The 27544-nt window shown below is 38.6% G+C and overlaps 1 protein-coding gene across 5 annotated transcripts in view; it reads left to right on the plus strand.

The window, feature by feature from the left end:
- Positions 1-26614, plus strand: part of pcbp3 (poly(rC) binding protein 3) — an 84487-nt gene extending 57873 nt beyond the window's left edge. Inside the window, exons 6-17 of one of the 5 annotated variants that reach the window (XM_031757405.2) lie at positions 2371-2530; positions 6109-6132; positions 6217-6249; positions 6456-6572; positions 7222-7353; positions 9389-9517; positions 10913-10987; positions 14852-14893; positions 15866-15944; positions 18000-18052; positions 19445-19614; positions 23110-26614. In XM_031757405.2, the coding sequence (XP_031613265.1) occupies positions 2456-2530; positions 6109-6132; positions 6217-6249; positions 6456-6572; positions 7222-7353; positions 9389-9517; positions 10913-10987; positions 14852-14893; positions 15866-15944; positions 18000-18052; positions 19445-19614; positions 23110-23146 (966 nt within the window). In that variant the 5' untranslated portion in view covers positions 2371-2455 and the 3' untranslated portion in view covers positions 23147-26614. Of the gene's footprint in view, positions 1-1275; positions 2531-6108; positions 6133-6216; positions 6250-6455; positions 6573-7221; positions 7354-9388; positions 9518-10912; positions 10988-14851; positions 14894-15865; positions 15945-17999; positions 18053-19444; positions 19615-20620; positions 21485-23109 lie in introns of those variants that run through there. The other 4 variants (XM_031757406.2, XM_031757403.2, XM_031757404.2 and 1 more) reach the window with 4 other exon arrangements.
- The last annotated feature ends 930 nt before the right edge of the window (positions 26615-27544 follow it).

A 27544-nucleotide genomic window follows, 5' to 3' on the forward strand; every position in this document is an offset into this window, starting at 1 on the left:
TCGGGCTAACACACTCTCACACACTCCCATGAGCATGTTTTTGGACTGTTAGGGACTTATCTTTATTGGATTCCTGTTAAATAACTAAATTCCATTTAAAATGTTTTTGCTTACATATGTCTAAAATGATCGGGTAACTCTGAACCATGTTTATATCAATCTAATAAATCAAAAATTCCTTTCTCATGTCTGTGCCTACCAAGCATCCCTCAGCCCTTTGTTTAAAAGCAGTAAAGTTTGGAGATGAGTGTTTCTCGTGGGAAACACAACACATCTGATTGTTTCAGTAGGTTCTAAGCTAGAAATATTTTGGTTCATGGATGTGATCACTTCAAGGTCCACAGTCTTACCGCTTCTTCTTGTAATCAACTAAACTTTTACCTTTGAACCAAATAAAGCTCAATTTAAGCCTAGGTGGCTAGTCTGACCCCCAGATGCGGACCTGTTCATTGCACTGACATCAGGGCTTCCTGGTGACCATACAAACCACTCTTTGTGGCTGACTGTATGTGTGGGGTTACTTTCATGCTGCAGAATGAATTTTGAACCAATCTTATGCCTCCCTGATGATGCAGAGTGATAGACAGGAATCTGCATTTAAAGTTGTCCACAGCAGATATATTTAAGTTGACCTCTAAAATGTAACTTGCATATATCCAGTGTGGATATCAGTATCTGTGGGTTTTGCCCTTGCTTCAGTGCAGTCAGCATGATTTATATTACTTTTCTCACAGTACTCAAACCAACCTCATTAACCAAAACGGGTGGGGAGGGCTGCTGCGCTAATTTTTATATATCTCCTCTTCATCTTTGTTTTCATAGGATAATATTGTTCCATTTTCTTATATGAGCTCAAAAAGTAAACAGTAGCCTAAGGCTGTGTCTGGCTGGAAATTAGAACCTGTAGCCAAATGAGTCTCCACAAGCAGCAGAAAATAGAGATTGGGGAAGAATCCCCCGGGGCTGCTTGATAAAAATTTAAACCTCAAACTTGCAGGTAATGATAACAGCAGTAACTCAACAGGGTGGGTGATTACATCAGATTGCAAACTATATCTGCAGAAGACTTAATATTAACATTTGGATGGTATTGTCTGAGAGAAATGACAATAGCCAAAGGGTTACAGAGCGGCACACTAACCACGGGACAGTAGGAAATGTGAAAAGATTGGATTCAGGCTCTGCATCACATGACACATGATATATTGATATTCATGTAAATAAAGGTCATTCCAAACTTGGCAACATTACAGAAACTTTTCCTTTATTCATTAAAGATTTCGTTGTAATAGGCTTTACATACCTTAACAAGATGAGGCCAGAACACCAAGCCGTTTCTTATAACTTTTTTTTAAAACACAAAAAGCAGCTATGACTTTTTGGCACAGCCATCGAAGCATACAGACTGGTCTGTTTGCCTTTGCCTTAACAGCAAAGGCAGAGGAGAGCAAAGTAATTTGACTAACTGTAATGAGGGCACAGGAGGAAGACTTTAATGTCTGACTCAGAGGAAAAAGCTTTTTACCAGTGAAGACTTGGAGGATTCTGCAAGTCATCGTGCTGCACCTTCAAGGGAACATTACATATATACAGATAAGACATTCCTTTAGTCCATGTATTCATTCATTATCACTTAGTTTCATCTCGATGGCACGGTCCTTGGTCACAAATGTTGCAAATTATTTTATTCCTGTATTGGTCAGTCCGGTGTTTCCAGTATATTCCTAAATGGTTTGTGAATAAGAGCTCAGCAGAATTTTCTCTCTCTCTCTTCTGATCTGGCCTGCAATTAAAAACAAAACAAGTGATTGCTTTGTTTTCGCGTTTGAATTTTTAACAGAGCGAATAGGCGAGAAAAAAAAATATACCTGGGGGAGCTGAATGTGATTACATTCGGTTATCTCTCGATCTTCTCAACACAATTACGTGTCATTCATGAAACAAATATTGTGCAGGGAGCTCATGAATGTGTTGCTCAGCCACGCTGTATTTGAATGGGCTCTGCACTTTGGATTTTTAGCCTAAAGTCATCACTTATTTTTAATTTAGGCATTTGTGGTTAATAAACTCCAGAAAACAAGCATGTTATTTGGTGCTGTATGAGGAGTGTGCAGTGTCACAAACTAATGAACCACTGAACATTAGTTAAATCGCTGAAAGCTTTATGTGGTGTCAAAGCAGTCTAGATTAATGGCTTTAGAAACTATTTTATGTGTCATACAGCAGAAATATGATTCAGTTACCACATCTGCAGAAGCACCAAACTGCCTTCTTATAATAATTTAATGCAACTGGAGCTGACGTTGATATCATCTGCTGGTTGTGAACACACCAACTATGTTCGCTTATGTGTGATGTTGTGTTTTGCAGGTGACTGGCTGGCTGGAATACCACCGCACTCCTTCTCCTTCTGAGGACATCTTACCGCTGGACCACCAGTTTTCCCTCCCCGAGCATGGAGCCCACAAAAGTCCAGTCAGAGGGTGGCCTCAATGTCACCCTGACCATCCGCCTCCTCATGCATGGAAAAGTAAGTGAGCACAGAGTGCTATAGACTGTTAGGAAAGATGAAAACTGAAAGACATGCAGAGGGATTTAGTTCTTCATTTCAAGATCCTTTCAGTGATGAATCAGGTGCCAGGTTTAGATGGCCTCTCTTCCTAAACCTTTCATGTGATTTTAATGAAGTTGTATTCAGATGAATTGGAATTGTACAAATTGTGCGATGAAATTGTTAACTTTCAAATCTTTTCTCCATTTGTCCTTTTAACCTCAACTCTGACTGTCCTAGTAGCAGGACATCTGTAAATTAAAAAACTTAATTACATGTCACAACATGCAGTTGAAAGTACTGTAATTCATAGGACTTGCATCATAGTGGTGCCTTACATTTTTAAATAATTAAATTAAATAAGTTGGTTTGTGGAGACATCTGTAGACATACACCAAAACATCTATGTCACAATATTCAGGGTAATTGATGAAATAGAGAGAAATTGCAAAATATTTTTTGTTTACCACCCTCAGTTCCACTTTACTGTGAAGGTATGTGCTGTAGCAGGCGGCAGGCAGGATGTAGGACCCAAACGCAGGACTTGTACATGGAATGGGAAAACTTTCCATAAAAATAAATTTCACAACAAACAAACCAAATCCTCAAACAAGAAAACTAAATTGGACACTAGAAAATAAGAAACAAACTATGGACTGAGAACTAGAATTTCTTCAGGGACACAAAGGCAGAAACACAGCACGGTGAGGGTACAACACAACAAAGCGCAAAGGGAACACAGGGCTTAAATGCACAGGCAAGACAACGAGAGGATGGGGAACAGGTGGGAACACATCTGGGACAAATGAGACATAACGAGACGAAGGAAGCAAAGCAGAGTACATTGACAAAGGACACAGACTGTCAAAGTAAAACAGGAAGCATGACACAGAGATGCGGACTTGACACTGAGACATAGAAACATGACAGACTCTGGAGCAGCGGGAACATGACGCACAGAGACAAAAGTAACAAGACGTGGGACACAGGGAAGACATGAAGACAGAAAACTAAGACTAAGCATATAACACACGGAGAACAGAAACAGAACAGAAACCTAGAAACCAGGAACTGTAAATATAATACAAAACAGAAAACCATCATTCAAAGAGTAAAACTTAACCCAAAAAACACAAACACTGGGTCACCAGACCCAGTGCCTTGGCTTTTACTATCAGTTCGGTTCCATTTACCGTTGATACTGCTCTCAAGATGACATCACATCACATCGCATCCTGGATGCCTAGGGGTTGAGGTATTGACTAGCATCAACATTCAAGTCCAGATAGCCATCTTTGTTGTTTGTAATTACCAGTCTCCTTCCTCCCTCAGTTCCGTCCATCCATCTACTTGTCTAATAAAGGCCCAAAGTGCTTGAAAAATGACTGGTGGGCATCGAGTTTGAAAGATGCTTAGGAAGTGCCAATAAAATCTGCAATTTGTCCCATTATGGAAACCGTAAGATCCAACAATAGCTTTGCTTTGACAACAGTCTAGATCAGCTTGACTGAAAGTACAACAGCAGCATATGCTGTGTCCACTTACTGGACACAGCATCTACTTATATTCTGTAAGATCAACAAAATAAGCTAATGGCAGTAGATGTATTTTGCCTTCCCACACCAAAGTCCAGCTTTGCTCTACTTTTACCTTTCTTTACCGTGGGGTTATGTAAGCAAGCTTCACTGAGGTTCAAAGGCCTTTAGAGACTTCAGGCCTTTAAGACTGAAAATCTCCTGCTCTGTGTTTCTCTGCTGCTGACTCAGCTCAGCGTGTTCTTGTTCGCCCTTAGTATTTTCAGATTTCCCAGGGCATGGTGTATAATGTATTAATGGGCACCAACTTTTTATCAGTTCTTATTTTTTTAGACACATGTGTGTACCATCCTCACTCCTTTCTACTCTTTAAGTGGCCATCAGAATTAGTTTGTGTTCACCTGGTTTTATAAAGAATGCTGTATTATCATGGCTCTTGCTTTTCATCCCCCACCTCTTGTGCTTTACTTTGTAAATAATAGCTCCATGCACCGGCCATTACTTTCCTGCCAGTGTAGAGTTTGTAAAAAAGCAGATTTCTACTTGTCTAGAACTGTATGAATGTTACGTAACAGCAGCTCAGTTACAAGTTTGCTTTAAGCTAGGCAGCTAGAAAACCCGCAGCACACATGCGTAGCTGATAATGCTGGTAGATTCTGCAGGACAAAGAATGAAGCCCACATCTTCTCCTTGCCTGGTGTGCCAAGCAGTCCGTGAATGGCCGTGCAGGTCAGCCACTGCATGACTGCTCATGTAATCGCTTTAAAAGCCAGTGACCCTGTGACTGTTTGAATAACCCCACATCCTGGCAGGGGCATAACCACAGCGGCCACAAGGGAGGATTTTGGCAGGATTACCCACGTCCTTTCTCCACAGCAGTGAAGCCCTCAAATTGAGAAACCATTGGGTTACATTGGGTATTGGAGCATTTTCATCATTATCTATTGAGGGCAGGCAACCCTCCAGCATCCTGTTACACTTTCAAATGACTTTTTCCCCTTTTGTGCTGCCCAGAAAATAGTTTTTGGTAGGCTCATCTCTGTGTTCCTGAAGCTGGAGTGGAGTGGCACAGGTGCCATCCTCCTTTCTCCCTCTGAGAAGAAGTTCATATGAGTATAAGTCATTCAAGAAGCTTGCACCTCAGCCATGTTTGCAGTTCCAGGCAGTTATTAGGAGATAACATGACCAAACACACATCTAAAAGAATTGGAAGAGGCATCAAATGTATTTCAGTTGTTAGTGGGACAATATAGGAAGACAGATAAAGAATCACCACTCAAATATGATTAAAAAAAAGGCTTTGATGATGAGCAGGTGACTTAGCCTGAAAATATGGTTTAAACCTTTTTTTCCCCTGCAGGTTATACTTGTACTAAATGTAGGAAAAGTTCCACTTCATTACAATCACATGAATAAATGAAATTGTAATTTGATTTACTTTAAGCTAAGAAAAACAATATAGTTAATGAAACAGGGCTGGACTGGTAATCTAATGCACTTCTGGGACAATGAGTCAATGGAACAGCCCTACAAGCACAGACAGCAGCTCATTGGTTCATTTGGTTTAGAGCTGGCACTGACCATTAGAACTGAAACATGTTATGTTTATGAGTATATTGTCAGAAAGTTAGTTTTGGAGTTAAGGAGTGTAATTTAATGTAACACTTGATAAATATAAATGATGCTTATAGGGTAGAACCTGGCGCTGTGAACTGCAACTGCCTGCAGCTTTAACGTCACAGTAGACGTAACCCTCACACTTTCTGAGGAGAGGTCGGGGAGTGTTGACGCTTGCAGCCAGCGCTGCCTCTTTGCCCTTTACCAGCTGCGCCACACCAAACCCATAAAGAATGATTCAACAAGCATGGAAAGTGTGACCCTGAACATGCCTGTCTTCATGTCTTGGCACAGTTTTTAAACCCTGTTCAGCAAAAACAGAAGCAAACAATTGAAAAGTACACATTTATACAAATAAATATGTTTATTTTCTTCACTTTTTCTTGTGGTGTTTTCATGTCACAGGAGGTTGGAAGTATAATTGGAAAGGTATGTATTTTCATCAGATTACTCATTTTCATGATTATGGAAAGATTCTGATTTACTTTGATGTACAAATGTACTTTTTTTCAGAAAGGAGAAACAGTAAAAAAGATGCGAGAAGAAGTGAGTTTGAATATAGAAAAAATTAATAAAAATATTTATTACCCTCCCGCCCATCGCACCCCCCCAGCAAGTCACTAAAGATCACAATGAATACCAGCCGAAGTTAACTTTGTAATGCATGATTCAAATTTGTTCAGGATCTGTTTGAATAATTAAGGTTTCTTATCACTGCCACTGAAAATGAAAAGTAGTTGCTGGTCTTCCAGAGTGGAGCGCGAATCAATATTTCTGAGGGCAACTGTCCAGAGAGGATTGTTACCATCACTGGACCAACGGACACCATCTTCAAGGCTTTTGCTATGATCGCCTACAAATTTGAGGAGGTATGATCAGTCTGCACACAATCAAAACGTACGCATTTTCTATTTCAATTCACCTTTTGCTCCTGTGGTAGTTCCAGACATTCAGCTTTCTTTATGTACACACAGTTTTCCTGCAAGCGTGGATTTCTCGCTTTGAGATAAAGATCTGTCTGCAAACACAATCTCAGTGTTTGTATTTAGATAAAACCAAGCCAGACTTTTCTCACAGAGCTCATATACATACATATATACAGCACACCTGCAAAGGGAATCTGTATCACTGAACGGTATGAGGTGAATTTTCAGCTATCTTTCTGCTGATGTTGTCTTTGATGCGTCTCCTCTTGCTGGTGCTGTGTAAGTACTGTGACTGGAACTTGTAAGAGGAGACTGACTGCTGAGTTCTTGGTGATCTATGTAAAATGTGCCGTGCCAATAGGCTGGGTGTTTACAGGAGGGCGCATTCAGCCAGCGGAGGAGATGAAAATACTCAAGGAAGGTTTAAAACAAGTGTGTTTTTGCAGGTCATTTTGCACCACCTTTGAAGTCTGGAAATTTATTTGAACATTCATTACCGAGACAGTTAACATCACGAATGTCTCAGTGTCACATCAAGAAAATATTACCCTTACAAGATAAAATACTTGGTACTTTCGTTGTTGTTTTCCAGGACATAATCAATTCCATGAGCAACAGTCCAGCAACCAGCAAGCCTCCTGTCACCTTAAGGCTTGTTGTGCCAGCCAGCCAGTGTGGCTCCCTCATAGGAAAAGGAGGCTCCAAAATCAAAGAAATGAGAGAGGTGTGTGAAACATTTTTCTGAACGACCTACTAATTATGTTAATTATGTTTATCCTGTTTTTTTGAAGACAAACAGAACATTTACAGACAAATACTTTTATTTTACGAGCTGAGATTCTTCATGAGTAATTAAATATTAGATATTTGAAAATTAATTAATAGTTTAACTAAACTGTGTTATTTTTCCTAATTAATTAACTGTTGGATTGTTTTAATTTGATTATGCATCACTTAATAAATTATTAATGAAATATCTGGAACGTTCAGCAGCAGTTATGACCCTGCAGCTACAGGACATTTAGCGAGTGCAGTTTTTTTTTTTTTTTTTTTAAATCAGAACAACATTTCAGGCCTTAATGCTAGAAAGCCTCAGAAGAGGAGATAAAGAATGACAGGCAGCTGAAGTTTGGATGATGGCATCTTGAGGTATATACCTTCACAAGGCCATCATAGCACCATCTGCACAGTATCACTATAAAAATTTGTTAAGACATGTCACTAAACCAGAAAATTGCCCACCCCCTGTTGCTGGTGCTTGAGGCAAAGTCAGTGCATTTTATATTCTGGGTGGCAAGAACATTTATTTCAAAATTTGATGCGAAGCAGTCCGATAATTGTTGAGCTACTTCGGTCTGGATCAAAGTGTTGGACCTACCAAATACCACTGCTATCACTAGAGCCACACTGCTAGTGTATCAACAAACCTTTAAAAATGCCAGGTGACAGTACAGGGAAGCAAATGACATTTGCTGTTAACTCATTTGAATTGTCCGTGTGCTATACGGTGCCCTATGTACAAGCCAGACGTTTTGTACAGGTCTAACTCTTAACTGTGTGTTTAATGGATTCTCTATTGCATTACAAAAACTGTCATGAGTCTTTAGATACAAAACTAATGTGATTTTAAACTCAGACGTCTTAATTGTGCTGTGGCTCGTCTGCTCTGTCTGAGCAGCAGGATTTTAATTACAGTCAACTGCCGTAGTGCCACTCCTCAGTTTATCCACTGCCTGAAAAAGCACTGTTTTAGCTCCTCTCCCTTTAAGCCACCTCTGCTTTTAAGCAAACTTTCTTCTGATTGGCTTCCCCTCACAAACAGCCAGGCTATTTTAGGGACTTCTGCTCGCTGAGACATCTTACATAGCAAAGAATGGAAAACACTGAAAAACTGTGAAGCCTGAGCTTTTGACCCACAGGAAACTTTGATCCTACTCTTTGATCCAGTGATGGATACTCAGATTAGTTTATCTATGACAAAAAAGCTATTACAAAAGTTTGAACCATTTTATGTATTTTACAGTTTTGCACAAGTGTCATTAATTCACAGTCAGTATCATGAACACTAGCATTTAATAGCATATCAAAGCTACATTCCCTGTCATGATTTTATAGGCGGGTAGACTTCAGCTGTTGTACATAAAGTTATCTCTGTACAGATTTGTGTTAGAAATAATTTGTGGAGAGAGATGTAAATTTCAACATCTAATTATCCAAAAATAGCAACTTTTTTGGCAGTGGTTTTAAAAGTGGTGCAATTAGAGATAATTATGAATAGCTGGTGGACACTAATGGTGGAGCAGTGCATCCAAAAAGTCTCCGAAATGCGTCAGCTGTAGTCTATGCTTGTTCCCCAGTGATGTAGCAGACACTACACAGTGGCTGAATGAGTGAGTGGGTGAAGAGTGGGAGGGTGCTTCATTATTGCCTTCTAGATGGAAGCTGAAAAAAAGAAGATGTGGAGACAAAATACAGCCATGAAGGCAACATGTTTTGACCCCAGGTGGATATGTGGCAATTGAAGGCAATAGTAAAGGACAAGCTAAACATCCAAATTGCCATGGTGCTCTTATAGAGGCTGAAACAGAGTCTATCATACAGCCTGCACCTTGAGTACTTGAAGTACTTTTCAATTTTAATTTCCCTGCCAAAGTAAGTGCCTGTACTCTTGAGAGAAATGCAAAGCACAGCCTGAATGTGTTACAAATGAATTTCTGTCCACATCATCAAGCCCCTCAGAGTCCCTTCCTCTGCTCCAGTCCACAGGGGCCCAGGTCCAGGTAGCAGGCGACATGCTGCCCAACTCCACAGAACGTGCGGTGACAATCTCTGGGACCCCAGAAGCCATCATCCAGTGTGTCAGACAGATCTGTGTGGTTATGCTGGAGGTATAGCAAAACGACTCTAGTTTAAGTGCCAATATGACTTACTATACAGTCTCAGAGAAATGTATTGAACAGACAGAGTGTGCGTCGCATTGCACTTCTGGCTAGACCTATAGCATGCCTCTTTAAGAATTTATATTTAGTGCTTGTGCTCATAAAGCACATTTTCTGAGAAATTGATTTTTGAATGGGCAGAACCACCTGGCAATTGTTGTCCATAAATGTCAACTTGACAGGCAACCGGCTCGTGTTATTAAGGTGCCGAGAAGGGTCTACATGCATGCATTTTCTATTATGCTAGAAAGTGAGAAATTGTTTGCAGCATAGCAAAACAGACTGCAATTTAAATCATTCTGATGCAATTTAGAGGGCGAAAGCTGTAATTATCGATCATTTTTGTGCATTAGTATCCAACTGAACTGTCAGGGAAACAGTAACATCATTACTTTGTCTGGATATTGTATCTGAAGTGGATACTCCTGCTGCTGCAGCACAGCAGCTACAGTGGCAATTTGATTAAGCCCTTTCCCCTGTCTTGAATACTCTTGTTGCTGCTGCACAGCATGAATCAATAACTTGGTGTCATTATAGTAAGTTCGCAAACTGGAAATCCCCTTCCTTCTCATTGCTGGCTCAGAAAAAATAAGGTGATGCATTTACATGGCAGTGCTTGAAGACTAAGGACTATTTTTTGTGAAAACTATAATGTTTCTCTCAGCAAGACACTTTATTGCCTCAGAATAATTCCTCTACTTTTCTGCAGTAAAGCACTTTGGAAAATATGATTATATATGTGAATTGATAAGTGGGTGGATGCTATCCCGCTTCATATGCATTACACTGCACACAGTAGTACACCAAATGGAAAAATATTACAGTATTTTACAGAACTGTTCACTCTCTTTTTTTCTTCTCTAGGTTTTATTAACAACAACAAAAAGAGCACATCAGTACCACAAAATATTCGCATTAAATAAGAAGCTACAACCACCATTTAGCTAGTGTAGCTTAGCATAACACAGTAAAGACGGGGAACAAAAGCTAACAAGAGGTAACAAAACAGAAACTAGGAGCACCTTATAACCACTTTTGCCAAAATAATGGACTCTAAGTTTACTTGCTATATGTGGGACTAGGTTTTGGGAAAATTTCCTTGGTACAATAATGAACTGATTTTAATCTTTCCACTTAGCATGCTCTGTTACGTTCAGACAAAGTGTGGCGAGCATCCTGCTCAGCCAGTTGTCTACTTTAGCTTTATAATTTGCTCATCTTTAAACAAGTTTCCGTTCTTCTTGTTGAGCTAAAGTAAAACAAATATTGGGCAGATGTGAGTTTGACGCACTAACATTTACAATTATCCTGCTTTAGACTGACTCTGACTTTCCTTTCTCCTAGTCCCCACCAAAAGGTGCCACTATCCCTTACCGCCCAAAGCCCACCTCCACCCCTGTCATTTTTTCTGGTGGCCAGGTAAGTGCTGAACTAGCTTTAGCTTGTTAGTTTGTGCCTACAGCCAACTTGAGGCTTTTGCTGCAGCATCAGCATCACTGCCTCTTTAGTGCAAGCTTCTGTTAACTTTTATTCGCACACTTGCAATTTCTGCAACTCCGTCTCCTAAAAATACATTTTATATAAGACTAAACTATATTATTTAGCAGATTTAGGTACAGCATATTAACTGGCTGTATCTTATTTTTTAAATGACATTTATAAACTTGTAAGGATGTGATTGGGATGAATGACTGATGTACAAATTGTTCAATTTTCATGTTTCAGGCTGGGATAAATGGAAAGCCGTAGATGAGAGAGCACTTCTTAAATGTAATTAAACCTACTGTGTCATCAGACACAATGAAGTACTTTTATATTGATCAACTACTACTGTGTTAAACTACCTAATAATTGTTCCTTTTGCATAGAAAAGAGAGAAATTGGTTCTGACAAGGATGATTGTCACAAAAATTCCAGCATTAGTTGTTTTATATTGGGGGAGCGGCTTCAGTAAAAATAGGAGTTTTATTCCTGTAGTAATTTCTATCTGGTTGCTTTGCTTTTGTAGCAGTAGGAACCTCTCAGCCAGGACTAGCACTGTTACCATGAAATGAAGGTGGCTTATATTTGACTGTCTTATATTTAAACGATCTTGCATTTGTGCAAATGATAAATGCTCAATTTTTTGAAAGTCTTTAAAACTTGAATTGGTTAAATACACTCACTGACAACTTGATTAGGTACACCTAGCTGGTACCCAGTTGGACCACTTGTTGGTGTCAGAACTGCCTTATTTAATGTCTTGGATTCAACAAGGTTACTGGAGACATTCCTCAGAGATTTTGGTCCACATTGACACGATAGCATCAGTTATTGCAGATTCTTCTCCAACACACCCATGATGTGAATCCCCTGTTCCATCACACCCCACATGTACTTAAATTGGATCGGGACTGTGGATGTCAGTTGCCTAGCCAATTTATTGACATATTCAAAAAACATTTTGAGTTGGCTTGAGTTTCATCACATGGTGTGGTATCCTGCTGAAAGCAGGCTGGGGTGTTTAAACAAGCCTTACTGGCTACTAAGGGGCCTAAAGTGTGCCAGAAATGTCCTCCACACCATTATACCAGAAACAGCAAAAGAAGTGTTGATACAGTGCAGGATGGAACCATGTTTCCATTTTGCTAATCTCAAATTCTGACCCTACCAACTGAAAGTCAAAGCAGAAATCTGGACTCATTGGGCCGTGCAACATTTATCCAATCTTCTGTTGTTCAGTTTTGATAAATCTATGTGAATTGTAGCCTCAGCTTCCTGTTTTTTAGCTGACAGGAGTGGCACCCTGTCTGCTGCTGTAACCTGCTTTAAGGTTCATGCTATGTATTCAGAGAAGATCCTCTCCATACATCGGTTGTTACAAGTAGTTATTTAAGCTACTGTGACTTTACTGTTAACTTTAAAGTAATCTGGCCAGTCTTTTCTCCTCCATTTTCACTCAGAGAACTGCTGCTCTCTGGATATTTTCTCTTTTTCGGATTCCAGAAACCCTTAGAGATAGTTCTGTGGGAAAGTCCTCGCCGATCAGCAGTTTCTGAAATACTCAGACCAGCCTGCCTGGCACCAACAACCATTCCACATTCACATTCACTGGTCTTGACCATGTCTACATGCCTAAGTGCACTGAATTGTTGCCACGTGAATTTTCCAATTTAATATATGTATTAACAAGCAGCTGGTGTACCTAACAGGTGTACCTAACAAAAGTGGCTGGTGAGTGCATTTTAGCTGGACAGTCATTGTTGTTTGAGTGCACCGGATAGTGAAAGAGGGAAGCAGGGACGGTAGCGGCACCATAATGTGTGAATCAGCAACAATGGCATTAATGTCAACAAGAATGCTGGGTGCATACTAATGTGTGTCCAGCCATATCCATAAGTTAATTGCAGATTTGGACTAAAAGCTGTTGAATGGATTTGAAAACTTAGCAAACAAGAGATACGCTGGAGGAACAGAGCACATAAGTACTTGTAATGACTCCAATTTTCCTTTTGTCTGGGAATCAGCATCACTGGGTGTTAAATGGGGGGAAAAAACACATCTGAAGCCTTTATAAAACGACTTACACGAGTCTGATTTAGAAAAAAACCCAAAACATGCACAGACAGAAATGCAAAAACATCTGTGCAAAACAAGGTAATTCAGTGTACTAATATGCTATGTTTAACGTTAGTATATACATACACAGTCTAGACTGGGATTTGAATAATTATTCACCTGATACTGAGGCAGCTATTTTGTTTATACAGTTGAATCCATGAATTAAAGATGGAACAGGAGAACCAAAAATGAGGAGTCATAAAGCAGCTCTAAGTTGCATTGGCAACCATCAGCAAATGCGCTTTATGGACATTATGAAACATTTTCTGCCAGTTATCGGATATATTTTATTGTATTTTTGGACTTCCAAGACTTGGATGTCATTGCACTTCATCTACATATAATAAGCTTTTTCTGATACTGCTTTGAATATGCTAATACTTAAGTGGATCATCAATTAATGTTAGTTAATGTCATTGCTAATGATGCATAAGATTAAGTGAATCATCACTTTAATATCATTACTACCAGAAACACATACCAAAATTTATAATCGGTATTATATGTAATATATACATTATATATAGTATATAGACAGATAATAAAGAAAAGCAATATTCAGTTGTAGTCAGAGGTTTACATATATTCATCCTGGGCATGAAGGTCAAGGCTATTTTGAGTTTTTAATGATTTCTTTGAACTGTTTTTCATCCAGTTTGGAATGATTGTACAGTATACGTCTTTAATGACGTTTTAATTGAATGTAAGTTTGAAATTCTTTTGGATGTTCTCTAATAAACACAGGGTCAAAAATATTTACACTGGGTCAAATATATAAATACACCACTAATAATACACCACTAACTAATATTTGTTTAAATATTAGTGGAAGTTGCACATTGGCTAGACACTTTTGGAAGCCATGAGCAAGTTTCTGGCATAATGTTAAACTGAGGTAGAGTTTAAGGTGAAGGTAGTCCTCCTTTATTGTTTCATCCACTTTGTGGAATGCACCACTACCAAAAGTAGCAAAACAGTCCCAGAGCATGATCCCACCAATACCATGCTTGACAGTTGGTGCAGTGTTCATAGGTTTGAAAGCCTCACCTCTACTCCTCCAAACGTAAAACTTTTCTCCAGATGATATTTGACTTGCCCATATGGGAATGTGCAAATTTCAATTGAACTTAAAGGTGTTGGTTTTTGAGCAGGGGATTCTTTCTTGGTCAGCTTGGAACATCCTTGATCTTGGAATCTGTAGGTCTTTAAGGAATGGCTTTAAGAGACCTTCACTTGTCAATCGAATCATTTTTATTCTGGCAAAAACAAACTAGGAGTTGTAGGCAGCAACTCATTAACAAGTTAAAAGGCATTGTAAAACCTTTGGCACCACTTATTAAAAGATTTAAGTGAGTGTATGTATAAATTAAAGCTTGTACGTAAACTTTTGACCCTGTGTGATTGAGGGAAAATCGACAATAAATTTGTGTGCTTGTGCACGCAATTCTTGTATTTTTAAAGTAATTAAAGATGTATGCAGTACAATTATTCCACTCTGGAAAAAAGAACACTTCAAAGAATTGATTAAATGATGATAACGTTCATGCCCAAGATGAGTGTATGTAAGTGACTGAAAGGCTTTTTGAAAGTGTTTGAAGGTGTACAAGCTGATTTGTTCTTTATTTGATTTTTTTCCCCTCTGATACTGAAGCCTGATTTTTCTTGTATGTTTTACCTTTCCAGGCCTACACAATTCAGGGACAGTACGCCATACCACACCCAGATGTGAGTTCTTAGTCTCTTTTTAAAAATGTAAATATGAAACAAACCTGCGTTGTTTCGTATATAAAGAGCAGACATTTGATTAGATGCACACACCAGCTGTTTTGAGAAAAGCCATAAAGCCCTTCCACTTTCAGAACCACTGCCTGTCTATAGTTTAAGGTTTTATTGTGGCTGAACTACCAGAAAGATCTGGTTGATAACAAGCCAGTGGCTCCTGGTGTTAACGATCAAGGCAAAGACAGTAATGGCAGTTTTGATGTAGACAGCTCTTTAATTCCAGTGGACCATATAGTCTCCATTAATAATCTGCCTTCATCTGTCCTTGTCGTAAGAGCATCTCAAGAGCTACCTTGTGTCAGATCCACTAATTCAAAGTTGGGCAATGATTGATGCCAGTGGAGGTGGTGGTTGACGGTACAATCACTCAAGTACGGGCCTGACACCCTCTTCCTCCCTCATTAAAACTCCTCTTAAAAGCAGAGGAAGCCTTTAAAGCATCGGCCTTCCCTCATTCCTGATGGAAATGATATACAGCAGCGGATGGACATCCTGTGACCATACTGGCTGGGAGAGCAGGTGCTCTTGCAGTCATATGAGTTCTCTGAGTGTGAGTCAAAACTGCCATTTAGAAAGACATGTGGTAATTAAGAGGGCAATAAAAATTATTTCCTGCAGTTAATGTTAATGTGCTCACCAGTGGGTCCACATTTTCAAAATCACTATGTTAAAATGATAAGAAAAACAGGTAGAACAGAAAGGAAAATATCAAATTATCTAATAGCTTCCATCTCCACGACAGACAATCATCCTCTCTCTGTATCTCTTTTTCTCTTACTTTTTGTCCTCCACCACCCCGTGCCATGGCCTCCTTTTCCTCACCGTTTCTTCACTCTAGTTTTGGTTGGCTTCATTTCTTGGTGTGACCTGTGTAACAGTAACCTCTTAGTTCTACTTTCCCTCCTAACCCTTCAGCAGTTGACCAAGCTCCACCAGTTGGCTATGCAGCAAACCCCCTTTACCCCTCTCGGACAGACCACCCCTGCTTTCCCTGGTACGTACCCACGAGGCCCGATAGATACTTCCTTCTCTTTGCATCCAGAGAAACATTTTTCTCTTTCCCTACCCTTGCACCTTATCTCTATTTTGGCACAGCATGTCTTGGCCCCTGTAGTTTTTATCTTTCTTTGATTTGCCCATGTATGTATTTTTTTTTTTCTTGGATATGTCTGATATTTTGCCACTGAGAGGAAAAAAATGCCTTTGGGCTTCACTTTAAAATGATGTATTCCAAACTGCATTATCCCTTGGCAACAGGGCAAATTGTTTATGCTGTTGACTTTCCATTAAGGAGGGAAAGTCTAAAGCAACAGGCCTGATTCTATAATAATAATTATATCTCTAGCTCTTGGTGTTTATATTAGCCTATGTGCATCGCAACCTCTGCATCTGTGCAGTTGATCAAATGAAGGTCTCACGAGTACGTTTTTATCCAAAAGCCTTAGCTATTATGCATGCAGAAATGCAAACTTAGCATTTTGAGATCAAAAAAGGTCACCTATGAGATTTATGTGGATTCAAGGATTTCGGGAGTAGTCCGGGTGGATAAGAAACATCTGTAGTTCACCTCTGTGGAATGCATATTTCAGTCTCTCAGTCATAAGTAGCAAAGTTGTAGGTTATTGGTTTGGCTTTTCTTTTCTTCCATATTTTATTTCATTTTTTCAAATTCTAACTTTTTGGGAAAATAAATAAATAAATAAACAGGACAGCAAAAACTCTTGAGATTAAGTGTAACTTTTGAGACAAGTATGCTGGGCTGAGATAAAACAAAATCTCAGGATATTTTATGATGCCTGGTGACCCAAAGCACAGGGAGAACATGCAGACGCCACACAAAAAGGCCATGTGCTGGTTTGAACACAGGATCTGTGTGGAGCCTAAGATGTCGCCTTCACAGAAGGTCGAGATGCCTTTGCCAGCATTTGTGCTGGTGTACGTGCAGTTTCAACACCAAAACACTAGTTGGTGGTGGATTTCTCTCTTTGACCTAGCGGCAAAAGAAGAAGTGGACAGTACCGTGAAACAACAGTACTGAATGGGCTAATCACAATCATTGTGTTGAGTCAACATTGCATTCCTTGTGAGATGCATGTCAAGTTACGGTGAAGGGTTTCAGAGGGTTTGGAGTTATGATCACACTTAAGCCACCATGCTGCTTTTATTCCATTTATATCCACATATTGGACAACTCAAATAACGTTGTCTCCCCTCATCGGTCGCTCCTCTGATCTCAAAAAGTGAAATAAACCTAATGGGTGAAACAGAGAGCAAAGGAGACGAGCTACTCAGACTGTAAATAACAAAACAATGACTCTTACATGGCGCTGAGATAAGGCAGGGGGAAGTCACGCTGAGGGTATAGACGTAAGAAACCAATTACACGGCTGATATACCGGAACAGCATTAGTAAATAAGCGGCTATAACCTGATTTCCATTATATGCTGTTGATGTCTTCTGGAGTTTGACTTGTAGGTGCATTCAGTTCACACTTCTATTGATTCCTCGTGTGTTTTATGTAGGGTCATCTATCCCATGGCGGTTGTTAGATTTTATTTCATGGCAGCTGTATATCTTTTAATTTTGTTACCCTAGCAGCCACACAGCGTTCTCTCTCGTTTTCTTTTTTTAACCCTTACTGTGCCTGTCTGCATACCTGTACATGGAATGAGTAACTGATTAAAAAAAGTTCATGAGCCCTCTTCTCAATGTGTTTCCTTTTCTCTCCAAGCAGGAAATTTAATTTAAGATTTTGCTGTATAATTTGGGAAACATGTTTTTCATTTCTTTCACTTAATATATATAAATTAACTAATCAATAGTAGCTAAAAGAAATTCTAGTGGCTGCACTTTACCAGGCATTACTCGTACTGCCTTGATTAATATGAAGCCAGAAAAAACAGGGTAGTTTAGTTTAACACAGCTGACCTGCTGCTAGGTGGATGTGCTACCTTTGATTAAAAAAAAGAAAACAAAGTTCCTTTTAGAGATGAACTCTGCTAAAGTATTGAAATTGCAATATCTTTTCTTATAATGTGCGCGGTGCAGGTTTGGATGCCAGTCCACCAGCCAGCACCCATGAACTCACCATTCCTAATGATGTAAGTAATGCTGGAAAGGTTTCATGAGACTTCCATTTCAAGAATACAGTCATGTGGAAAACTAAGCAAAGTCCACGATTTTGTAGCTTGTAGAACCAACTTTGTCCAGAAAAACTTAAAGTAATCATTTTCTTAATGACGCAAGGCTTTTTACAACATTTGTAAAAGTCATTGAGGTGTGCAGGCATTTGTTTATGCACAGCTCTCTCAAGGTCCCACAGCATTTCACTCGGGTCTGCACTTTTGACTGGGTAATTTAAACACCTTGAATCCTTTATTTTTCAGCCATTCTCTCTTAGATGTGCTAATGTGTTTGGGATCATTGCCCTACTGAAAGAGTCAGTTTTGGCCAAATTAACAGTCAAATTAATGACTTGAAGATGCACAGGTCCCGTGGCTGCAAAATAAGCCCAAATCATTACCACTCTACTACCGTGGAACTCATCCAGGTTATGGTATTCTTAGGAGCTTGACAATAAGACAACTGGATTTCTTTAAGATTTTTGAAAAGTTTGAAAGTTTAACAAACTGAAAAAGGTCCTTTTGCCTTCTTTCCAAGCTGCTGAGATCACTTGGTATGAGGCGTTTGTGCTGGTATGCTGTTTTCGCCAGATGAAACTGTGCAAAAATCTCCAATTTGGTCTCATCTGTCCTAATGACACTGTTGCAGAAGTCTTGTTGTTTGTTCAGATATAACTTTTCAAACCTAAGCATTTGTATTCTATTTCTATTTTTATCTTATTGTATATTTTATTCTGCTGTATATAGTATTTTATTTTATTCTATTCTGTACAGTTGTGTACTGTATTTATTCTTATCTTATTTTATTCTAATTTTTCCTTCACAACTTTTGCACTGTCCACTTCCTGCTGTGACAAAACAAATTTCCCACGTGTGGGACTAATAAAGGTTATCTTATCTTATCCGTGCTATCCTATGCAGTCCTATGGAAACGTTTTTTAAAATAATAATATATATGTTTAAATATATTATGTAGGTTTTTTTTTTAAATGCTGGAGAAATACATTGATCTAACTAATTTACGTACATTTAATAGAAATGATTACTGTCTATTTGTAAATATATAGAAACAATGATTGCACTGAGATGCTATTTTTTTAAAAACTGTAACTGTTATAGAGAAGAAATGATTGACATTACCAGCAGTGATCCTGCAAACCTTACTTCTTACCATTGGCCCAACAGAATGACCCCACATGCTACTGACCATGCCATCATTAATCAACCTTTCTGAAATTAAACTCAGTCCATTTCATAAGCCATTACACTTCCATTTTGAATTAAATCTAGTTGGCATTTTGTATAAATATTGTAAGACAGCACAGTGATTGCCTTGCTTCAGATTTAAAGACTTTTGCTTTTTCCCCACAGTTAATAGGGTGCATTATTGGACGCCAGGGCACCAAAATAAATGAGATTCGACAGATGTCTGGGGCGCAGATCAAAATTGCAAATGCCATGGAGGGCTCATCAGAGCGTCAGATTACCATCACAGGGACCCCCGCTAACATCAGCCTGGCCCAATATCTCATCAATGCCAGGTAACCTTTCAACTCTGCTGGGTTCAAGCACAACATTAAAAATAAAAGTAACATCTGAATGAGCATGCACATAGTGAAGATCCAAGAAAGCTTCTCTCTCTGATTGGGCTATTTGGAATAAAAGGGGATCGCTGACAAGTTTAGCTTTGATACTGGGACTTTGATGAGTTGCAAGAAAATGCAAAAAAAAAAAAAAGAAAAGGAATCTGTCAGATTTACACAAGCGACAGATAAGCCCATGAATAATGTTAGCCGTGCTGGGTTTTTTTCCCCCCTATTTTCCTTTGGTTGTTCCTTTTGACTTTTATTCTTTACTTCCAACCAAGTGTAGACATTAAAATGAAGTAAGTTTCTGGGAGAACACTCTTTGCAAGTAAGTGGCTCATGGGAGCAGGGCCAACTACTGGAACGAGTAAGCTGTGCCTTTGAACAGAACCTGCAGATTAGTAAATTGGATGATCAATAAATGAATCATCAAATGTTCAATGCTTACTTCAGTTCACAAAGTTGGCCGACACAAGAAGGTATACAATCTCTGCAAGCTTAATTTAGAGATATAACTGCTGTAAGACTGTGTTTTTGCACAGAAGCTATCAGTGTAATTAAATAAAAAGAAAATGACTCCAAGACGGCTAAATCTAAATCCCATGCAGGACTAAAGAGCAGGGGCTGTATAGTAAGATAGTATACATACCAGTAGATAGTGTGAAACAGTTTTTAAGTTTTCTTGCCATGCTCCACTACCTCAGTTTCCCCTCTATCCAGTGAAACCTCTAATTCATTATCACCAGTGAAAATAAATGTAAAATCCGCAGCACTGAGAAAACAGAAGGGCACTGATGTCCACAGGCTACCTGCACCTCAAAGTCATGTTATCAGCATTAGTGCAGGAGAACCCACATGCTCAACACAAAGGGATTTTTTGTTTTTGACTTCTAAAGGCGATTTTAGAGAAAAGCCCACAAAGAAACTAATGGCTACTGCTTTCCCGCAATTCCAATGGCAGGTTCAGGGACGTGGCCGCCATGTGGAATGACCCTTCATCCATGACAACATCCTGAAGTCGCCACAAATCTGGTTCTGTTTTCAGAAGCTAACATCAAAACCACAACTTCACGATTAACCTCTATGTGTTATCCTGTGGGACTTTTGCTTTGCTAGTTGTGCATATAACTTAATAGCCTGTAAGAGGCCTGTATTGACACTGGCGTCTGTTTAAAAATCGATGTAGCCAGTGTATAGATTAAAAAAATAGTTTTCACTTTGGAAAATATGCTTATTCACTGTTTTTTGCAGAAATGTTGACAAGAAAATCAATAACACTTTCTGTGTCTTAAATGGGAAGCAGCCGTTACTTAAAGGAAGTAAATCCACCCAGAAACACATCTAAAAGCCTTTTGTTCAGACCTGTAGAGTCCACATGATTTATCTGGTAATGTGACATGAAACAGCTATTTGTAGAGTATATAGCAGGTGATCCAGTGACTCATTAGCAAATCAGGGCTATTAATGGTAAGCTTTTGTCATGGATTTCTCCCTAGACTTTACAGGTACAACCCAGAAACACAGATACTAGTGCTAATTAGTGCTAAGCAACAAACAAAGATTTATTTTGTTGAATTTCACAAACTAATATTTGGAGTCAACTTTTCTCGATGGTGTGTAAGTACAATCAAACACGTCTAAAAACACATGAGGTATCTGCATTAAAATCCTTCAACAGGAACCAAAAACCAACATGGATGAGAGGTCCAGTTCAGCGACTTGAACCACCACTTTACCACCTCCATCCATCTTATCAAATCAGTCAGTTCCATTGGCATTTGGACCTCGCCTGGCTTATTTATTGTCACAGTTTTTTTTATCTTAAATTACACTGACAATGTTGTGAAATAAATATATATTAATGGGAGAATACTTTTACTTTCTCTCTCTTCTTTCTCTTCTCTTTTTTAATTTCTTTAACCTTTTCACGCATGAATTATGAGAACCTTAATCAGGATTCTTTTTTTAAAGTATTTTTATTCATCTTTAGGCATGAAAAAAAGATTTTTGAACTTCTTTTTTGAAACATGTACTTTTCAAAGAGGGTGGCAGAGTATGGAGTGACACATCAGTGTCCAATGTAGTGGTTTATGTGCAAGTATACCATCAACAGTGACACAAATACAAGAAAACAACCCTTTCACGCATAGTGGTCACTACAGTGATCAGCTATTCAAAGTCTAAGACTGGATACTTTATATGTCTTCAAAGATTTGGAGTTGAGTGCACTTTTACTTTGTACTTTGGTCAGAGCAGTTGTGCCACTATACTGCATGAATTATGGCCAAATGCAGTTTAAATTGAGTATATTCCCCTCCTATACAGGGGTTCAGGAGGGAGAAAATTATTTTGTGCCAAGCTGTAAACATGTTTACATGCTCTAGATTTGAGCATTTCAACATCTGAGTCTATGGAAACTGACTTTTGGAGTTAGAAATCCAGCTTTTAGAGCGAGCCTGAGGTTGTTTTTTTTCATCAGTTTTTGTCACTTCAAAGTTGACTTCATTTTGAAACTCTGGAGGTCGAAGCTTGGTATCGAGCTTAAAGCAACATTTGATTCAGACGGATACTTTCGTCTCTGGTGATTGGTTACAGGGAAATCAAATCCCCTCTTCTCTTCAGACCAAAGATAAAACAAAGAGGAACGCAGGGTTTGATAATTACAAAGAAGCCCTACTTTACATTAAGTAGTGAGTTTCAGATGTCTAAATAGGTAGATTATGTTAGCTTCCAGCAGAGCCAGGTAACTTGTGTTCACCTGTCCTCCCTTCCTCCAGCTTCACATTTAAAGAACCCACATCAGAATACCATTGATCTTCTCATTTTACTTCCTGCAATGCAGCGAATAAGCATATTTTCCCCAAAAAACAAGCAAACTGCTTCTTTAACTATTAATTTAGCATGCCTCATTTCAAGAATATCGTGTTTCTTTTTGGTATCGTTATATAAATTTGCCTATAAAGTCCTCTTGTGTCATTGTCTACAAAGAGTAAAAATAATATTTAAAAAAAAAAAAGGGAAAATAAAAAAATAAAGAAAAAAAAAGGCAGGAAACGTGATTGCTACTGAGCAATGCTGTTAGTTAGAAGAGTGATGTGATGCCTCTGTAAGGGAATGCAACTCACTATTTCATAACACCGTTTTTGTTACAATGTTTTTTATGCTTTTTTGTGTGTTTTTGTTTTTTTAGTCCACTGCATGGCTTCATGAGAGGGTTTAGTACTGCATGGTTATGTATCCACATCTGTTTTATGTGAATGGATGCAATGAGAATACGGTGTCAAGTCTCTGTGAAGAAAATGCGCCACGCAAGAAAATTCAAGCACAAAGGCAACCATTGCAGCATAACTTTCACTGCCAAGCGAAAGTTCTTCTTTCACAGTTGTTTTATTTTCTGTCTACCCCCGCCCCCCTCCCCCTTCCTCCCCCTTCTTCCCTGTACTGTTTTAGGCTGACGTCTGAAGTCACTGGAATGGGCACACTCTAGTTTCAACCCATCTTTCCTCAGTGCATCACATGACCCTTGAGCGAATGAATGGCATTGTACCTAATTTATTGGTTTCTCTGTGTTTGGTATTTTTTAAGTGACTTTAACTTTGATTATTTATAGTATTTAGTGTAAACACGTGTATCTGCACTGTTACTAGGACTCCTCACACCTCGTTTTACGTTTTTGAAAGGCTTTACTTTTTTGTCACTCTAGTATCTTCCATGCCATCTCATGCACTACATCACTCTGTCGTACCTCGCGTTTTATAAGACGGCACCATACTCGTTCTTTTGTAATGCAGGCACTTGAAAGTAAACACAAAGTAAACCTAAGTATTGGTTTAACAATTTACACTGAGGTTGTCCCCCCTCCAGCCCCACATCCTTTTACACTGACCCATTTTTTAGACTGCTAGCTGGGACAATACATTAAGCAACACAAATGTTCAGCAGCTATATCATTTACTTTACTCCAGTTCATTTCACACTGATTTCATGATTGAGGAAATTAGTGCTCTACTTTGTGCCTGTAGACATTTGCCTGTTCGTCCTAGCATTGTATGTACACTATAGAATGATCTGCATGACGCACAGAACCGACTACATTTCACATTCATTTTAAAATCAAACAGGTGGAACCAAACGGAAATGGAAGAGTGAAAGGGATGGGTGTATCACTCTGACTCCAGTCTGAAATGACCGAGGGTGTAAGCCAGAAAAAAAAAAGGAAACCATGCTAATGCATAAATATCAGCCTTTCCGAGTTTCTTGTGAGACCTGACAGAAAGCTGGGATAGAAAAATGAAAATATATCAAGGAAATGACTGGAGCAAAGAGTGAAATTCAAATGCATGCTATGAATAAAGCCCTTTTTATTCACCTATACTCCACCACCATATAAACATTATTCATGTCGTCATGTCATAGCAACTGTGTATAAGCAGCATGGGCCATATGGAGCGATTTCAGAATTGTCTAGTGTATATTTGCACTCACATGTAGCTCATGTAAAGATTTCATTGTAAATCACAAGAGCTGAAAAGCTCGTGGGTAGTGTCCTTGAAGACACTTGTTACAAAGTGGTAGGAAGCAAGCCATTTTAGAAACAGAAAGTGTAGAGTATTACTGGTAAGCATGCATGAAACGTTGGGATATCTAAAACACTGAAAGCATATTTTTCAATTTACGTATTTACACATGATTCAGTTGATAGCCGTGCTTACATACACGTATGTATAACTCTCTGCAGCTGCCATCTACTACAGAGAGTATTGTGGGTGACTGTACTGATTTTATGGTATGTGTTCACAGGGGCGTTTCTGGAAGTGAGCAGTTGCACTCAGAACTTGCCACTAGGTAGTGTCAGTGTCCATATGAACATCTGACAATTTGCTACTGGATTTTAATTATGACCCATATGCCAGCTTGGTTAATTTGGCCAATGTTATAGAAACAGTGGGACCCAAGAAATAAGCCAAGTAATGGCATTATATATTTAGTTTCGCATCAGTTCTTTCTGTTGAAAGGCAAACACAGGATATACCAGTGGTAATAAAATGTGCTTAATTGTTGTTAGGATGATGAAGACGTTCAGCCCCAAAAGGTTTGAGAATCCAAGATCTGGTAGCATCAATGGGAATATTGATGCTACCAGAATGCTCACATAGACTATGGAAATGAAGGATCCTGTGAACATGTACCATTATCTCCAAATGGGCACATAACTTTTGGCCCTGTTGCTCAGTCTGAAGCTGAATGTACTTCAAATATGTGTTTTAACTAATATTTACATGTCACACTGGGCTATATTAATTACACAGGTATATTTTCAATCAGGTGCATCAAAGCTAAATGATGTAAACAATTATTTAACAAACGTTTTCGAACGTTACCAGGTTAAGAAGGTCACCCTCAAATGAAGTCGGTTTCAGATGATATATTTAATAATTACCATATTATTACACCAGATACATACAATATTACATGCTGAAATTATTTTTCATTATGATAAATAAAAAATGTAAGCCTAAATGTTCCTGTATTTTCTGCAAGAAACAAATTTATTCAGCAAGTACAGCGCTTGTTTCAGCTTCTGTAGGGTATAAGATCAAAACTAGGGGATATCTTCATGTGTCATGTGACTGAAGATTGTTTTGGGGGATATTTTTACCTTTTTTATAGCTGAGGTAGAAATAGGCAAGAAATGTTGAAAAAGATAGCAGGACGTGCAACTATTACATTTTTTTCTCAATCCCACTGTTTCAAAAATCCTGACTATATTACAATAATTAAACAATTTACTTACAAAGTGTTTATACATTTATGCATAACTCTTACATGAAATATTGGTCGGGCCATTACAAATTTGGCCCAGGTCCTGAGTATTTGGATAGAATGGATTATATATGGGTTATTACTTTTGAGTATAGAGTCAGTGATATTGTTTTGTTACATTTCACATCTTTTCACACTTACATTGTGAATGTATCTCTCTACTTTGTACATTATCACTCATCTGGCTGCATTCAGATGAACAAACAGAGCGCTCGCTGATTGAGGGCTGACGTGTTTTAAACATTGTGTTCATGTAAAACTGTTCTAACTGTAATTACTTGAGCAGAGTGGGTAAAAATGGTTCACATTACTGTGAGATTTTGATATCAGGTATATAGCTGCCTGTTGTCAAAAATGACTTGCAGAAATATTTTGCACTAGCACTAAAAAACCAGTCCAGCAGATTTTACAGACCACACAATGTCTAAAATATTACTTGGCGACCATCAGCTTCAAATGCTCAACAAAACAAAAGAAGCTAATGTGAACAGTTTATGTGGCACACGGAGGCTAACCACCACAGAATAACATGAACACTTCCAAGTCAGAAACAGGTCAATGAATTCCTGTCCTTTCCATTCTGTTGAGATCTTATGAATGCAATATTTGGTTTCATTCAAAACCTATTCCACTTCTCTATAATCTAGCCATTAATTTGTTTATTTTTTCATGTTATTTGCACAATAATGGTTGTGCTTGTAGGTTCAGGGTATCTGCCGGTTGTGTGCACAGAGGTCAACCAAGATGCAGCCCCTTACAGCGAGACCAACTTTGCAAACAACTCAGTTGCCTTTCTGATTGCCATACTTTGCTCATTTTTGCTCATGGTATCATTCATGTTCTCTTCACCCTAAAATGCTCTGTAAGTCGTACACCTATTGTTTTGTTGCTTTCGTTGATGAACCGAGTCAACACTTTTTTTTTCTGTGCTAGAGCAGCAAAAAGTTAAAGGTTAGCACTGAGGTAATATATGATGTATGTTGTTTGGTGCTGTTTGAGGAAATGTGTCAGATCATGTTTAAAGTTGATCATTTGCACCATGAAGGTCAGTATTGGATCTATTATTTGTTGGGGTTGATTCTGAAATGTTTTGTAAAAAGATGATAATAAAGTTTGTGTTTTTTTCCCTTGACGTCCGTCTAATTTGTATTTCAGAAAGTCCATTTCAGTTTGTATGTAGTCGAACATCCATCACTCACATAGATATGGATACACACAGGCAGAACTCCATTGCAATTAAATGTTTTCACACACCAGTAATAACATGAGTGATCATTAACCCGGCCACTAAAATTAGTCAAAAAAACCAAAAAACAGACTGATCTCATACAGTTCAAAGGTTGGCCCTCTGAACTCAAAGCTCTTAAAATAATCGAGGGATTTCAGAACGATTAAATAAGCAGCCTCGAGAGAGTGAGGTGAAGGTTGTTAAATGAAGTCATGTGTATGGAGGCAAAGCATCTAAGACAGGAAGATGACTGCTGTTGCTGTGTATGGGAAGCTAATGCAAAAGCATCAGTGCAAGTAAAATATGACGCAACTTTTTTCCTGCCCTGAAAAAAAAATATTGGCATCTGTAGTAAAGTATAATACCACAGGGCATAGATATCTAACATACCCAGCAAACTAAGACCACTGGGTGGATTTGCAAAATGAAAATCTACATACAAGGAGGGCATAGATTTTGCACTGGACAATGAAAGAATGGATCACATCCCAACTGTTAACTATACTTGAGCCAAAGGTCGAGATAAATGTCAGTTTGACAGCTTTTTCACTGACAAACACTTTAGCTATGGACCTTCACACTACACCAAAGAAACCATTAAATAATGTAAGAGCTACTTGTTTTCACTACAGAAACCAATAACAGAAACTTTCTGTTTTTTGATAATGGAACAAATTGGGCAAAAGGTGCCTTGAGCTGATTATATTGTTGTAAATTGGCACTACATGAATAGAACTGAAATAAACAGGAGATTAACACGGGTGTGGATAAAAAGAGCATTTTGGTTATCATTAAAGTTTTTCCATTCAAGCTACACTTATGTAATACAGTGAT

Source organism: Oreochromis aureus, linkage group 16 (assembly GCF_013358895.1).
Source record: "Oreochromis aureus strain Israel breed Guangdong linkage group 16, ZZ_aureus, whole genome shotgun sequence".
NCBI classification, from domain to species: domain Eukaryota; kingdom Metazoa; phylum Chordata; class Actinopteri; order Cichliformes; family Cichlidae; genus Oreochromis; species Oreochromis aureus.